At 46.0% G+C, this 17,684-nt stretch overlaps 1 protein-coding gene across 1 annotated transcript in view; it reads right to left on the bottom strand.

Annotated features, from left to right (window-relative positions):
- Raver2 (ribonucleoprotein, PTB binding 2) overlaps positions 1 to 17,684 on the bottom strand; it is a 77,569-nt gene that overhangs the window by 38,024 nt on the left and 21,861 nt on the right. Inside the window, exons 2-4 of the mRNA XM_028870243.1 lie at positions 14,916 to 14,982; positions 6,995 to 7,464; positions 3,282 to 3,473 (exon numbers count right to left, since the gene is read on the bottom strand). Coding sequence (XP_028726076.1) covers positions 3,282 to 3,473; positions 6,995 to 7,464; positions 14,916 to 14,982 — 729 coding nt within the window. The remainder of the gene's footprint in view (positions 1 to 3,281; positions 3,474 to 6,994; positions 7,465 to 14,915; positions 14,983 to 17,684) is intronic.

Genomic DNA, 17,684 nt, shown 5'->3' with positions numbered 1-17,684 from the left:
TGCTCATGAAGGTCTCAGAGGTCACACTGAGACATGCGTTCCGTACAGAAGGGAGAGTGGCGTGATCCAGCCTAAGGGGACAGGGATCATGCTTGTGCCCCAGGGATTAGAAGGAAAAGACAAATGACCATGGAGAGCATTACTCTGCTCTCACAGGTGAGAAGCGACAGCAGTATTTGGGGTATTGCTGAAGGAGGTCAGTCAGGACTAGCTGGGTCTGTGGTTCACGGTTTGTTTTATGCCCCATCTTGTTATTACAGAACATTGAAAAGCGAGTGTAAGAGAAAAGCAACTTTCCTTAGAAATGCTGGAACTCAGCTATTGATTTAACATGGCGGTAGGTCATTGTCTCAATTCTTTTCAATCACTGGAAATAGAAATTTACTGATTCACCAACATATGCATGAAATTTATCATTAATAAGTAGTAACTGGAGTCTATGAGAGGAAGAAAAAAAGTGAGAAAACTGAGTACAGAACCCACTGATGCCAACCCTCAGGGCGAGAGAGGACAAGAAGAAAGAACGGTGTGCCAGGTCATGATACAAGAAAGTTTACATGTTGCAGAGATCTCACAACCAAACGCTAGAGAGTACTTAACAGAGCTGAATATTAAGAAACCCCTGTTGGGGCTGGCAAGATGGTTTGGGCAGTCAAGTGCTTGTCATGTAAATATGAAGACCAAGAACGGCTAGGCACAAAGGCATACACTTGTAACCCCAGTGCTGGGAAGGAGGAAGGCGGAGGACCACAGGGCTTGCTGGCCAAGCATTCTAGCTCAGTGGGCAAGGTCCAGGGTCAGTGAGAGCCTGTCTCAAAAAATAAGACGGAAAGTGACTGAGGATTGAGGAAGATGCCTGCTGCCAACCTTTGACCTCCACACGCATGCTCACACATGGACACATATGAACACGTATACACACAGGGAAATCCCTCCATGAGAGCAACTTGCTTGAAGGAGGAGATGGACACTATCTTGCATTACGTTGAGAGGAGATGGTTAGGAATTGGTGACAATGGACCCTGTTACAGAAACAGTAGTTGTGAAGGCAGCCATCTACGGGTTTGCTTATGAAAAAGACAAGGTATTTGTGAAACAAGTAAAGCCAGGTAGAAAACGGAATGATCAAGAGCCCCCGCTGGGGCCACTGTCAGGAGCCCAACATGGCCAAGAAGAGGCATGCTCCTTCCTGTGAACAGGGAAGGGAGAGTCTTCAAATCTCTGACCACGTACATCTTGGGGGTTAAGTAAGTGAGAAGGGAGGGAGCAGGCAGTGAGGGGAACATGGACGACTGGAACCGTGACCATCTGACAGAGATGACAAAGACTTGCACAAAACACAAGTACAGGTTGGGTTTTTTTCCTGTTTATTTGTTGTTTTTTGTTTTTTTGAGACAGGGTCTCTCTGTGTAGCCTTGGCTGCCCTGGAACGAACTCACTCTGTAGGCCAGGCTGGCCTCAAGCTCACAGAGATCTCATCTGCCTCTGCCTCCCGAGTGCTGGGATTAAAAGGCGCCACCACCACCACCCCCACCCTCCCCACGTACAGCTTTTAAACAGCTGCAGGAGAAAAAGCAGGAAACAACAGATGAGGGCCAAGTTGAAGACTTGTGGGGGTCAGCAAAATCATATGCAACTCCTCTGCAGGGGCCCCAAGGCACCCAGCTGTCCGTTTCACATCCGAGACGACACAGCGTCCTGGCTTGAGTCGTCAGTGACTGGACTGGTTCGGAACTGTCAACTCAGCAATTCCAACTGAGCGCAGACACGAGCTAGGCAGCGGGAAGCAAAGTGACGGTGAAGGGGTGGCTCAGGGAGTAGCTTTGGAGAGTAAGAACCCAAGGATGCTAACTCTGGAAACAGAAAGAAAGGATCCAGGGTCCGAGGTCAACTCAGAGTAACGGGGGGTGTGGATAAAGCAAGAGGACTAACAGCTGCCTCCCACTCCCACCCCCCTTCTCCTCTGCTGTTCTCTCTCTGCTCATCTCTAAGCTACCGTGGGCTGACTTTCCCATGGCCTGACTGTCACCTGTCACTCCCTCTTTTATTTATCCATGAGTTCTCTGGTGCTAAACTCCATCTAAGTCTATGTCTATACCATACTCTTCAGCACCAATCCACCACTCGGGCGCACCTCTCTACACAGGCGGTTCGACCTGAATACTTACCCCTCCCCAAACAGTTAATCCAGCTCAGACTACTGCTCAGCCTACACTGACTACTCAGCCGGCCTCCTTGGGGTCACCAGACTTCATGAAGAGCACAGGATGTTCAGCGAAATGTGGAGTTCAGATAACGAATAATTTTAATAGGAGTATGTCTCACGCAAAATCTGTATTTATTTGGCAATCCTTTCCTCCACCCCCATCAACACATGTCAGTACCCCATCCATTTCTTAATGTCACAGTCAAATGTCATCTTCATCACGAAGTTTGTTCCAATTCTTTCAAAAGAGTATCCCTTCCTTCACTAAACCATCAAAATATGTGCTGTGCTGAGGTGACAAGTGTGAAGGTATAGGCCACACCTAAGGGACCCTCAGACTCGAGAAAGTCACAGGAAAGAGGGGAGTGTTCAGAAAAGAGATAGACATCTCCCTCCGCACAGACTGTGGGCACCACACACTGTGGAGGCCTATATTATGACAACTTCTGGAAAAGAGAAGCATGGCACTCAAAACTTATAGCACACAGTAACTCAAATGCTTGCTGAACCAATGAAATTCCTTCAAAAGTTACTCCAGACAGAGGCTGGAGAGGTGGCGTGAGAGAGAAAGCGCTTTTGGGGGGAAGACTGAAGTTTGGGTCCCCAGAACACATGAAAAAGCTGGGCAGATGTGATGGCCAGTAATCCCAGCACTTGGAGTCCCAGGACAAGCTGGCTAGCCAGGCTAGCTGAAATGGGTGTGCTCTGGATTCAGTGAGAACCCTTTCCTCAATAAAGTGGAGAATAATCAAGAGAAACCTGACATCAGCCTTGAACTTACATACATACATACACACACACACACACACACACACACACACACATGCACCACACACACACAAATTACTCAGGAATACATTTTCATAAATTCTATTGCTATCTCTCTCTCTCTCTAACTCCTGTCTTAGTTTTACAGACACCATTCGGCCAGCTTTTTAAGAAATATACTTCTTATTTAAAAAACATGAACGTTCAGTGTAAGGGACGCAACGCTAGCCCAGGCAATGACCACTAACTGCAGACAGACTTGGAAGGTTAAGATAGCATTCGATCGTCTCGACAGCAAGGCACTCACCACGCGCTGGGCCGCTATGAGGGCAGCAAGGGTGCTTCGCCCCGGGGCTCCGGGGGCGCAGAAGGATAGCTGGACTTGGCTCCCCTTGACGGTGATGCCATCCGCCACCTGCTGCACCTCTTCGGCATGCTCGGCAGTGCTATATTCAACCACTGCAAAGCCACCTCCGTGACCTCCTTCATCCTGTGCAAGCTGATACCACACAGCACGTTACAAAGAGACTCCGAAATTGATTTATGAACGTCTGTTTGCATTAATCATTTCCAAATCCAACAGCCAGGCCCTCAGCCTGTACTGATGACAATATTACATTTCTTCTCCAACTTGCTTAGACACAGCGGTTTCCTGAAGACAGGAATTTCAACCCAACTTTTTCCTTCTCTAATTTAACAGTCACCAGTCTCCTACTCATTAGAAAAAAAAACATATACACAATTAGTAATTAATAGGAAAATACAATTAAATAATTATATTAAAACAGGTCACCAGATTCATGGATGGTGAAACACTGATTATTTGACTACCTATCCATGTAAAATGGTGTTATCAGAAGATGGGTGGGAGGGGCCACAAACACACTGAGCAAATCCCAGGAATCGGGTCGAGGATACCCAGATAAATCTTGTTTATAAAATGCACGCCGAGCTTGATTCTCCAGCACCTGCGGCACACAGTTTTCACTCCCGAGGGGGGGCTAAGGAGCTGCAGCCCGTGGGTTTATTTTTCCTGCCCATTTGGCAGGCATGTACAGGGCGACAATCAAGTCCTGGCTCTATAGACTTCCACGGAGAGCGGAGGGGAGAAGGAAATCATCACCACACAGCTCCTGGACTCAAAACACACCTGAATGATCTCAATAAATACGCTTACACTCCAAGGCGACAGATGTGACCAAAACAAGCTGGCATCTTCGAGAAGTCACAGACACACAACCCCATCATGTGGGTTTTATATCGCATGCTAATATTCTAAGTAAATGTTTTCTGATTTAGTCCTTCATACTATTATTTTTTTCTTATTTTAAAGGTTTAACTTTTACTTTCTTGTTATACTCAGGCCAATTTTCCATATTTCCCTCTTCAAGATCTTTACTCCTTTAAACTGTCCTAAATTGTGGTTGTTTTTTTTTTTTTTTTTCTTCATAAAGCTTTTTCCAAATGTGGAAGGCAAAGGAAAAATAGCCACCTCTTCCAAATAGTCCTCTTGGAGCTCAGTTCCTCCTGTAATTCAAACCAGACCTTCGGACCAGAGCTGTCAGAGCGTCTCCCGTCCGTTTTCTGCTGATGTGCCACAGACAAGAGCCTGACCGTGACAGACCCACAGATAAGGAGCAAGGCAGATGCTGCCTTAAATACATTTCTGAAGCTTTAAAACTACTACTGCTGGCCTTGCTTCAGTGGAGGGTTTTATGTTTTGGGGTTGTTTTGTTTGGTTTTTTGAGAAAGCGTTTCTCTATGTAATAGCCTTGGCTGTCCTAGAACTTGTTCTGTAGACCACGCTGTCCTCGAACCCAGGACCCACCTGCCTCTGCCTCCTGAGTGCTGGGATTAAAGGGGTGTGTGCTACTGCTGCCCAGCACTCACTCTTACCTAAAGTGTTATCATCTGAAGGTTTCCAAAACAAATCTCATTAAAACCAGGTCAACAGAGTTGGAGTGGGACATTCAGTTCAATACCAGAACTACTTAAAGAAGTTTCTGTTATTCTGAAGCATTTTAGCAGAAGCTAGGGTCACTCAACAGGACATAGCAAACAGATTCCACCACTGTACAGCAAGACAAGGTGATCTGGAAGGTTCCTGCTGACTCTTGGGTTCACAGTTCAGATCTTCTGTGTGATACATGGCTTCGTCCCCCACATTCGCTCCAGAGGCCTCGGATAAGCTCCAGAGAACTTCTGGGGGAGTCCCTGCAGATTTCTGCAGCTGCTTTGATTCCAGAGTGTTAGCACCTGGCTTTGATCTGCCTTCTGTGACTGCTACCTTTTGTCTCCCACACCTTCTGTTGGAAGTCTTATCTGGGAGTTTCCCAGAGGTTCAAAGCCTATGCAAAACTTGGTTGGGGGACAACTCCCCAAAACCATAGTATTCCTTACCTGGGAATTTGCATTTGGCACTGTCCCTTTGAGGAGCTTAGATAAGAGGTTTTGGGATATGGAAATTAACCTGCTAAAGGTGTAAAATGGATAACAATGAAAAAGCCCTTTGGTAAGCCACAGGAGTCAGTCTGAGAGAGACTGATGCTCCCAAAGCAGGAAAGGCTAAAAATTTCATCCTTAGAGTGCCTCTGGGTCTTTTTTCCATGGACCCATATGAGCCCACACCCGATATACAACAGAGAACTAAAGACAGACACAGGATGACACCACTATGTAACTGTCGGTATTCAACAAGACATCACTAAGCCAATCCACTGCAATAACCGAGCAAAGACTGGGTCAAACGTTTGTCACAAAATATTCTAATTTTATACAAGTCTTAGATGGTTTCTTTAATGCTCTGCTGGGACAGAAGGAGCAACGATATAAGAAAAAGCAAGATTGTGCCACGCATCTAAAATATGCACATGGCTGCATAACTCACTCCCATGCAGAATCTTAAAAGGGCCAATCTTGTAGAAAGGAGAGCAGACTGGCGGTCACCAGTGGAGAATGGAGTCACCAACAGAGACGTTGGCTACAAGGCATGAAATTCGAGTTAGAACTTAAGTTCAGGAGATCGATTATAAAATATGCTCCATCACAATTAACAATACATCACATTCCTGGAAAATTCTGACAGTGGACACTGAGTGTTCTCACCACAGAAGATGGTAACTCTGTGGGGTGATGCACGGCCAGTCGGCTGGCTTTAGGCTCCTCACCGCGTGTGCATACCTCACAGCATCCTGCTAGACTTAACAAATACAACTTTATCTGTCCATTTAAACACACTGTACACAGCCTAACTCCAAAAATTTCATTGCAGTATATGAATTTGGAAAATGGTGGGTGAGAGAAAAAAGGGGGAGGAGGAAGGAAGAGAGCTTAAGCCATCGGGAAACATGGAAGTGAAGGGAAGGGGCCTAAAAGAGGCAATGAAGGAACAGAGAAGGAACTGGCCGGCTGCTGTCAGAAAGCTGCCAGGGGAGGAGCCACACAGTGCCTTGCTCTGTGCGGTTATCGGGATGTGTGCGCTACAGTCAGGTGCTTGGAAACGCTCCTCAGCACGGCCAGGATCTTCTCGACATGTCTCAGCCACCAGACACCCATTTAGACAGACGTGGACGCTTGCCTTACACTTTGTCCAAGTTTTCTCTCCTCCATAAGTCTCTCTTCATGGCACTTGACACCCATCTACAAAACCGTCAAGCGCCAAGACACTGTGTTCTCCTCTCTTCATTTCTGATGCAGCTTGGCGCTGGCCCAGAGAAAGGGGTGAACATTGAGTTGAAGGGATAAATGGGTTAATGGAGAAATGTCTGGACAACTGGGCGGAAAGGGAGGGGGGGTGAGTAGTGAGCAATGGCTTTGCTATGATACAAGGAACCAAAGCAACAGAGTTTGGCCCACCAACAGAAGGGAATGACTTAAAATCCCCTTAGAACCCTCATTGTAGACTCAAGCAGAATCAAAATCGCCACTGTGATATTTGCAAACAGGCAGACAGACAGACACCAATTAGTGATGCATGCAGCTATTTTAAAGTATCTCAAATGAGCTCTTAGCCATACATACCTGGCAAAACACCGGTTTGTGGATCCCAGAGAAGAGTTGCAAGAGCTCTTCTGAATCCCTGTAGTCACTGGGCAGTTTATCTATACAAAGGCACTTAGAATGGATGAGCTCTGAGGCCAAGAGATTAACATCCATCCACTGTGCAAAGAGTGCCGACGCTCCCATCTGCCTGCCCAATAGCTCCAGTCTAGCCTTGGCAGCGAAGTCCTTCTTCATGTACTCCACAAACCCATAGCCTTTGGAGTGGCCAGTGACTTCACTGTAGACCAAAAAACACCTCTCGATGTTCCCATAGGCACGGACGAGTTCTTCAAACTCTTCTAACGTGAAGGAGACGGGCAGGTTGGTGATGCACAACAGAGCATCTGTGGGCTGCAGCTGCACTATTAACTCTCTGCCTCGGAAAGAAAACCGATGAAACCTCTGAATCGCACTCTGCGCTTGCTCCCCATTCAGTAAGGTAACAAAAGCTGCAAGATAACACAGGGGACAAAAAAAGTTTTAGGTCAGTGTTTTCATTTTTTTTCCTGCTGTCACCCACAATAATAAATCTATTTTATGCCTAAGTCTCAGTATATGCAAAAATACAGATCTTTTCCTGAAGCAAAATGATCACTAAATACACCTCTATTACATGGAATGCCCCCTCTTTAAGATAGAGTCTCACTAGCTCTTGCTGACCCAGATCTCACTATATAGACCAAGCTGCCTCTGGCCCTGTCTCCCCAGGGCACCACTGAATCTGACCTCAATGCACTCTTGATTTTGTTGTTTGGAAACTGCTTTTCGTGTGTGTGTGTGGGGGGGGGGGTGCACACGTATATGTGCAGATGTATAGGTAGGCAGGCCTGTGAGTGCACATGGAGGCCAGAGGAGGGCGTCAGTGTCCTCTGCCACTCTCCACCTCATCTCTTTGCGGTGGAGTCTAGTTCCTCAACCCAGAGCTTTTTTTTTTTTTTTTTTTTTAATTTCAGCAAGCCTGGTCAGAGCTTCAGGTATGGGTATGGGAGCTTGTGAGCACACGCCGGGCTGGTGATACAGGTGCAGGGATTCAAACTCAGGTCTCACAATTGCTTGGAAAATGTTCTTAACCGCTGAGCCATCTCTCTACCCCTGATTTTCCCAACTCCAATTTACTGTGTTTAAAAAAAGTTACTTTTTTAAAATGCTGTGCCTCAACTAAACTAATTTCATGGCCAGTTGTTCAAATAAAAAATTCAGTGATTCTATTAGGAATTACACTGTTAGATCCACTACACTCTGAGGGATTTTGTTTGGGGTATTTTCTAACCCCTCAACAACCATGTAAAGTTTTATGAAGCCTTTATAAAAACCTTCAACTGAAATTAAAATGAGGTTACAAGACCTCTTCCCCAGAAAGAGCTAAAAGATTTTCACAGGAAGGACTTGAAAAACTGAAAGTACAGTAAAAGATGCCAAAATGCCTGACAGAAACCAGCTTTCCCCACATCCCTTTCACAGCATCCAATGCAATGCTGAGCCTGGAGTGAGCTCATCCCCAGGACCCCAGTGGTGGACCAGAACAACTGCCACAGCTGTCCTCTGACCACGCGTGCATCTGTACACACACACACGTGTACACACACACACACACACACACACACACACACACACACACACCCGTGTCATTTTAAGAAAGAGATAATAATGAAACATCAGGCTGGTTAGCTTCAAAGAACCCATGTGTAGCAGGCTGCTTCTTTTGGGCCACCAACCAACTCCCAAATCATGACATGGGGACTTCTTATTAGTTATAAATGCTCAGCCCAGCTTAGGCTCATTTCTGGCGATCTCTTTTAACTCAAATGAACCTGTTTCTCTTTATCTTTTGCCTTGGGGCTTTTCACTTTTCTTTCCTTCTGTATGTCTTACTTACACTGCGTCTCATGTCTGGCTGGCGGCTGCCTGGCTTCTTGCCCCAGTCATGTCCCTCTCTTTCTCCCTCTTTCTTTCTCAAGCCTAGATTTCTCCTACTTTTTCTCTCTACCTGACAGCCATGCCTATCCTTTCTCTGCCTAGCTATTGGCCATTCAGCTCTTTATCAGACCAATCAGGTGTCTTGGGCAGGCAAGGTAAAACAAATGCAACACATCTTTACATAATTAAGCACACATCCTTACATTGTTAAATAAATGCAGCATAAACAAATGTAACACACAGCATAAACAAATGTAATTACACAGTTAAGTAATATTCCAAGACACACATGAGAGTATATAATTTCATATACGACTTTGATAAATAAAATCAAATGAAAAGATAACATGATTCTGATCTTGGACCAATATTTTAACATGCAATCCCAGTAAAACAATTTTAAAAGCTACCTAAGCTATTTCAGCATCAAACACTGAAATAAACATGACACAGCCTGGCTGGTGACACATGCCTAGAATCTCAGCACATGTGAGAGACAGGAGGACCATACATTCAGGGCAATCCTGGGCTACAGAGTTGAGACAGGGAGAGCTTACCTAAAACACAAAGAAACAAAGGCGACACATGGAATTGCAAGTCAATGCAATATAAGGGCTCATATTTGTTACAATTAGAGTCTGAGGGTGATCTGGCTGCGACATCTGTCACCTCATTGATGGCCAGGGCTGATGTGGCTGGCTAGGAGGGTGTTCCCTTCCTCCTCACTGCTCCATGTGTGTTCCTCCTGAAGCTGCACACTCGGTCCAAGAGGATGACCTTCCCCTAATAGAGGAGGGCTGGCCTCGGGTCAAGGGTATCCGAGCAGCTCAGCTCCCCTGCTAGAACTTCTAAATGAGCTCTCAAAGTCCGTATTTGTTAAAATTACTTTTAGTTATCTCAATTTATCTGTTACCACTGACAAATATAAATATTTCTAAGAACTTTTGCAAGAAATCTTGAAAGCCTCCAATTTAAATACCACAAACAATCCACAATCACAAGGGAGCTGCTCTCTAGAAACGCCTCGTCTTCTCAAGGAGCACAGCGGGGCAGTCCTGCGAGCGCTTGATTCATCCAGATTCAAACAGAACACAGAAGCATGTGGTTCAGAGCTCGACAGGGGTAAGAAAGGGAGAAGCTCCCAGCATGGGTAATTCTGTCCTCCCCGAGTTGGTCCTAGTGCCCAAGTAGCTCTCAGAGTGCAAGCACCTGACCACTCAGAGCAATGCTAACATTTAAAGCAGCACGTTTTTCATTGCACGAGCTCTCCAAATGCCAAGGACAGCACAAGAGCTAATTCTTCCAACAGGAGAGTAAAACCAGCCCTTTCGAGAGTTAACTCTTGGTTTCCAAAACCATTTTCTAAAAAGCTTGAATTGTTTTGGTTTTTACTAGTTACTTTTCTTGCTGTTGACACAATGGCCGGACAAGCACACCTGTCTTAGAGTTACTATTGCTGTGATGAAACGCCATGACCACGGAAGGTAGTCAGGGCAGGAACTCCAACAGGGCAGGAACCTGGAGGTAGGAGCTGACAGAGGTCATGGAATTGCTTATTGGCTTGCACAATCTGCTTTCTTATAGAAGCCAGAACCACCAGCCCAGGGATGACCCCATCTACAATGGGGTGGGCCTTTCCCCATCAATCATTAAGAAAATGTTCTACAGGCTTGCCTACAGCCTGATCTAATGGAGGCATTTTCTTAATTGAGGTTGTCTCCTCTCAGATGACTCTAGTTCATGTCAAGTTGACACAAAACTAGCCAGCACTACTGACTTGGTCTCAACTTGACACACAAACATATCACTGTTAAGCCACAAGATCACACATTAATAAAGCCATCACGGTACAGCTGGGTAGTGAGGGCACACTCCCTTAATCCCAGCACTCGGGAGGCAGAGGCAGGCATTTGAGGCCAGCCTGATCTACAGAGCAAATTCCAGGGCTACACAGAGAAACCATGTCTCCAAAAACAAAAACAAAACAGACCAAAAAAAAAAAAAAGACATCACAGTATAAAACATTTTATGAACTTAAAAAGCCCCATAGCCTTACAAACTCAGACTTTAAAAGTTGTTTCTTAAATATCCAGTCTCTTTTAAAATTCAAGGTCTCTATAAACCAAAGTCTCTTTTTAAAAGTTTAAAGTCTCCCAACTAGGGCCTCCTGTAAAATCAAAAATAAATTAAGTGCTATCTTACTTCAAGAGGGAAGAACCAGGGCATGGTCACAACCTGAACAAAGCAAAATCAAATTCCAACAGTGTAAAATAACTCAGTGTCCAGTATCTGGGATTCACTCATGATCTTTTTGGCTCCTCCAAGGGGCTTAGGTCACTTCTCTGGCTCTGCCCTCCGCGGCTCTGCCCTCCGTGGCTCTGCCCTCCGTGGCACACACCTTGTGTTCTAAGGTTGGGCAGGCTCTATTTCACCTTTGCTGTTCTTGACGGTCATCCCATGGTACCAGCATCTCCAAAACTCTGGGCTTCTTGCTGCAACTGGGCTGCACTTTTCACCACTAGCCTCTCCTGGGGTCTCTTCACGGTCAAGCTTCAGTTTCTCTGCATGACCCCTTCAGTCCTGGGCCTTCAACTGCTACTGAGGCTGCACTTTCACCAAAGGCCTCTCCTGGTCTCTCACAGTACCAAGCCTCTGCTGCTCTTCATGACCCCTTTATCATGCCTTCAGAACCAGTACCACCTGGGTGGTGACTCTTACACTATCAAGTTTGGTTGCCAGCTCTAGGGACAACCTTGGTTGCCTCTGGAAAACAAGTTGTGTGTGCTCTCAGAAAACACATCCCAGAAGATGTCACCTCAATGATGCTGATCTCTCATCCATCGCCGCTAATTCCTCAGCCCCAGCTGACAGCATCAATTGTCCCAGTAAAACAATTTCACTTCAGTGGTGCTGGTCTCTTGTTCATCACCACTGATTCTTTAGCGCCAGCTTTTAGACAGCAAATAGGCAATGGCCCTGACAGTCTTTAAGTAATTTAAACTTCCCTCTGGAACTTCACGAGCCAGGCCTCCGTCATTTGCATTGCTTTCAACATTCTTATCTTTCAAGGTCCCACAGAACAGCTTGCCAAGCTTTGAACACTCAATGGCTCCAAAGTTCCAAAGTCCTTCCACAATCCCCCCCAAAACAATGTAGGCAGTCTGTCACAGCAATACCCTACTATCCTGGTATTTGTTTGAGTTAGGGTTGCTACTGCTGTGATGAAACACCATGACCATGAAAATCCATGAGGAAAGGGCTTATCTGGATTACACTTCTATACTGTAATCCATTATCAAAGGAAGTCAGGACAGGAACTCAAACAGGGCAAGAACCTGAAGGCAGGAGCTGATGCAGAGGCCATGGAGGGGTGCTGTTTACTGGCTTGCTCATCATGGCTTGCTCAGTGTGCTTTTTTATAGAACCCAGGACCACCTGCCTTATAGGCTGGGCCCACCCCCAATCACTAATTAAGAAAATGCCCTACAGGCTTGCCTACAGCCCAATCTTATGGAGGCATTTTCTCAGTAGAGGTTCTCTCCTCTCAGATGACTATAGTTGTATTGAGTTGACATAAAACTAGCCAGCATGCACCCTAAGGAAAGGAAGTTTTATTATGGCTCACAGTTTAGGGGTAGAGAACACCATGGCAGGGATGTCCTGGTGGCGGGGACCTGGGGCAGCTGGTTACACAGCATCCAGTCAGGAAGCAGAGAGTAACAAAAGCCGGTGCCCAGCTCACTTTCTCCTTTTTACACAGTCCAGGACCCCCAGCCATGCCACGTGCTACCTCAGTTAAACCAATGAGATACTCCCTCAGACATACCCATTACAGTTCCAGGCCTCCCCAACCCAGCCAGGCTGCCAGAGAACATCACTTAACTCTCTTATTCCCTAAAACACACAACAGCTTGTTAAGTACGAGGTATGGTTTATATTAGCCCTAAAATTGTGAGTTTATGCTGCACTCTGGGGACTTGAAGTTGCCGACCATCCTTTTATGTTCCCTATGTACTAGTCTGGGCACTCCTGCCCAGGTCTGCACACCTGTCCGAGCACTCTTTCCCGAGTCTGCACACCTGTCCGAGCACTCTTTCCCGGGTCTGCACACCTGTCCGAGCACTCTTTCCCGAGTCTGCACACTTGTCCGAGCACTCTTTCCCGAGTCTGCACACCTGTCCGAGCACTCTTGCCCGAGTCTGCACACCTGTCCGAGCACTCTTGCCCGAGTCTGCACACCTGTCCGAGCACTCTTTCCCGAGTCTGCACACCTGTCCGAGCACTCTTTCCCGAGTCTGCACACCTGTCCGAGCACTCTTGCCCGAGTCTGCACACCTGTCCGAGCACTCTTTCCCGGGTCTGCACACCTGTCCGAGCACTCTTTCCCGGTCTGCACACCTGTCCGAGCACTCTTTCCCGAGTCTGCACACCTGTCCGAGCACTCTTTCCCAAGTCTGCACACCTGTCCGAGCACTCTTTCCCGAGTCTGCACACCTGTCCGAGCACTCTTTCCCGAGTCTGCACACCTGTCCGAGCACTCTTTCTCGAGTCTGCACACCTGTCCGAGCACTCTTTCCCGAGTCTGCACACCTGTCCGAGCACTCTTTCCCAGTCTACACACCTGTCTTTCCCCGCCCTCCACTTCCTTTCTATATCTCCCTCGGCTCACAATTGAAAGACAGCAATCTCCAGGGTCCTTCCTGGTAGAATACTCATGAGACCCAAATTCAAACACCCAGAAGCTCCAAGCCACTGAATCCCGGCTCTCACTCTACCCCCTGCCCTGAGACAATCGAGGCCTTCTTACTTATTCAGTAGGATGTCTGGTTACAGATTAGGTGTTGGAAGAGCACTGTTGTTCAACACTGAGCTCACGTTGCAATTGGGGAGATAAGACACTCAACTGAGAGTTACATATGTGGGGTGTCCCAAAGAGGAAGTGAGAGGGGCTGTGAGACCAACAGAAGTGAGCCAAGTAATCTAGTTGAAGGGCCTTAAGCCACATGCCGGCACTGAAATCTCCACCTAAAGGAACACATGCTACATCCACTATCGTTTTATTTATGCAAAGACACATCTGTCCTCTCATGACCCCCAGGAGGGACAACAAAGGAGTATGTCATGCCCCAAAGAACCGGAACAATCTAGGGATGATCGTGCCCTACTCCACAGACTGGACACAGATTATAAGTGCTTCCTCTAGATGGGGAATGCAGTCGGAGTGCTGAGAACTGGAGTTCCTCGGCATCTGGGGAGCTTTAGCTGGCTTTGATTTTGAGGTTTTTATGCAGGGTGTTTTTAATTCAGCAATAAACGTGAAGGCTCTCCTGTACTCTCTGGGGGGAAATGCTGGGATCAAACCCATGTCCTTGCACAAGCTGGGCAAATGCTCCACACCAAGCTGTACCCCAGCTCTCAAGATAAACGATCTGCACTGGAATACACGTGTAAACAGCAGTTTTACCATCATCCACGCTGCAGCTTATCATCTAAAAGAAATGCTCACATTTATATATCATACACCCATAAAAGAGCAGAGTTCTGATCTCACAGATGTGAAACTAATACTCAGAAAAACTAAACACGTTTTCCTCATTTGTCCAACTAAAGACCAGGCTACACACAGTGTGTGTTCACAGAACCCAGTAACATTATTAGATGGAAGCACACTACGCCCCCGAAGAACACCTAACATTCAACATTCATTGTTAAAAATCAAACCTCCAGTCACACTGTATTTTGTTTACCAGTTAAAGTTCGGGACATTAATATTGCCCTCAGAAAGTAACCGGTGAATCACAATGATAGAGTTTCACACTTATGAACTCATAGCTGGTAGGGAACAGAGCTCAGTGGCGGGATGCTTGCCAGCACCTGTAAAGGCCCCAAGTTCAATTCCCAGCACCAGAACAAGATAGATGAGACGACAGCAAGCTTTCCTGCTCTGCAGTAACTTCCTGCAGCATCAAAACAAGGCACTCACCTGTTCGTTTATTCCTGTCCACATAGCAGTACTTTAGCTCATAGTCCTGTAGTAACTCGTGAACCTCCTGAAAGACACAAAGCCACGAAAACTCAGTAAGTCCATCCGTTTAGTTAGTGCTTGACTGCCACCCTCGCCCCACCACACTGTCACTCCCTGCCCCCCACACACTGCCATCCCCCTGTCCGTGGCATGCTGCCAGCTCCCGACACACCCCACATACACTAAGACTGAGCACTTACTCCCCACATGAACCTGCACATGGGCTCACACATGCACTGGATCCAGAATGGGGAAACCGGCCACTAAAGCTGCCCAGGCCGCCTAAGGTCCACTGGAACCCCACTCCAATGCTTGGGGAAGCTTTTCCTGACAATTTCCCAGAGAATGTGCCTTCATATGCCAGCATGTCCTGATCTATGCCTCTCTTGCAGAAATAAATACATATTAAATTATTCTGCATGCTGCAGTTTAGGCAGGAAATATACCTGTAAATGCTTGTAATAAACATGGAGAAAAAATCCAAACGTATATTGGGTATACTGTGATAAGTAAATTGTAGATCTTTAACTTACAAACTAAATTTAAATTAAATGCTTTTCATAAAAACAATTAATATAACAGAACAGTATAGGTTGAAGTTGGCTCCTCTCCGACCTCACAGCATACAATGTACGATCGTATTTTCTATTTTTATATTTTGCCTGCATCACTTTGCATGAGGTAGGTATTTGAATACATATCAAAGTGAATAGGATGTTTTTTGAATTAGCATGTGGTACTGAAAAATTTCTGCATACTTTTTTTGAGACAGGATCTCATCATGTAACTCTGACCAGAGTGGTGTCCCCAGGTGGGCACAAATCACACAATTCTTAACAGGTACGAAGCACTCAAGATTATCACACAGATGGGATTTTGACCCCACACTAGAGAATGACAGGTAACCCATTCAAGGTAACAAATGCATGTGAAGACAAGAACACAGGTATCAGTACTGAAGTGTTTAACTCGGTGAGTTCTTATTACTGCAATTATTATAATTAGTTCTCATCTAGCTTTTAGTGGGTAGAAGGTACTAGACTTACTTATACGAAAAATCAGAAAACCACGGGCAAGGGGATGACTCCACGGATAAAGTGTTTTGTCAGGTCATTGTGAGAACCAGAGTTTGGATCCCCAGAACCCACATAAAAGATGGGCAGGTGGAGCCAGTTTTTAATTCCAGCACTCAGGAAGCACCGGGATCCCTGGGGCAAACCGGCAAGCTAGATGGCCAAAGTCTGGGTTCAGCAAGAGATGAGAGACCCTGTCTTGATAAAGAGTGGAGAGGGATCAAGGAGGGCACCTGATACCAACTTTGGACCTCACACATACTACACGTACACACACACACACACACACACACACACACACACACACACACACAACACACACACACACACAGATGATATGCAAACATATACATATGTATGCTGAAGAAAAAAAAAAAAAGGTGAGAAACCCCTGAGCAGCAGGAACTCAGTGAGTGACATCAACAACTTGAGTGTGGATCCTGAAAGGTCCAGGAAACACACCCTCATTCCATCCAGTATAAATTTTCAAAGGAGTACATCATCAAGTAACCATTAATGATTACAATGATTAAAAATGATTACAATTATAATAGTTTTTATGTTTATATAATACAATTTTTATAGTTAAGAGCAACCTAGAAAAGGAAGAAAAAAAAAAAAAAACCGAATGGCCACACATAAGAAAGTTTCCCTAGGGCTGTGGAGATGGTTTGAAGTTCTTCCTGAGGACCCAGACTTGGTTCCCAGCACCTACATGGCAGCTCACAACCATCCAGTTCTAAGGGTTCAGACTCCCTCTCCTGTCCTCTGTGGGCACCAGGCACACACATGGTATACAGACACATAGACATGCAGGCAAAACACCAAAATATATAAAATTTAAAGATCTAAAAAAAAACTTTTTTGAAATTTACCTTTGAATCCAGCGCAAAAGGGAAAGAAGAGTATGGCTATAATAGGCAATTCTAAAAACATAAACTGGGTGGAAATACGACAATCGTCGGTCACACAAAACAGACAGGTGAAGTTGGACATCTCGGACGGCTGTGAGTAAGCTTGTTATAAGGGCCTGAAAACACACGTCCGTTTTGTGAAACAGTCTGCTGACGAGGGCAGTTCGGACGCTAGTGTGGTTTGTCTTAAATGTTCAGTGTTCTCTCAGACTTAGGAAAACTTCAGCTGCCATCCTAGGAAAAACCTAACTCCTCCATTGCACAACCGCACACCTTGCCAAGCGACTAACTTAACAGAGCTTCACAGGGAAGGCTTTATTGGAGGGATCAAGTGTGCTCTTTGGGTGGCGCGGACTCTAATCTTTCATCTGGCTGGTGAGCAGCTGTCGAGTGCTAGATAAAGAAAAGCGATACCACTCGCCACGTTATCAAGTCTCGGTAAACAAATGGCATTGCCGGGCGTTCCTCTGGCTGAGGGAATTACCTAGGGAAAGCTTCAGGACCAAAGATGCATTTTGCAACTTAGAAATGCTATTTTCACAACATCTGTACTTCTAATCACAGCTCCTCTGTGCATCAGGGGTGGGGTGCTGCCTGCTACCGGGGAAGCCCTACAAAGCTTGCAAGAGAGAAAGAACCAATGACCTTTCTCTTCGCCCTAGTGGTGATCCCTCCCCCTCTGTGCCTCAGCAAGGAGACCAAAGGAGAAATTTCAGAACTGACAAGAGTCCTAGGAAGCA

Source organism: Peromyscus leucopus, chromosome 2 (genome assembly GCF_004664715.2).
Source record: "Peromyscus leucopus breed LL Stock chromosome 2, UCI_PerLeu_2.1, whole genome shotgun sequence".
Taxonomy (NCBI): domain Eukaryota; kingdom Metazoa; phylum Chordata; class Mammalia; order Rodentia; family Cricetidae; genus Peromyscus; species Peromyscus leucopus.
The sequence above is the reverse complement of the archived record's forward strand: the minus strand, read 5'-3'. Positions and strand labels throughout refer to the sequence as shown.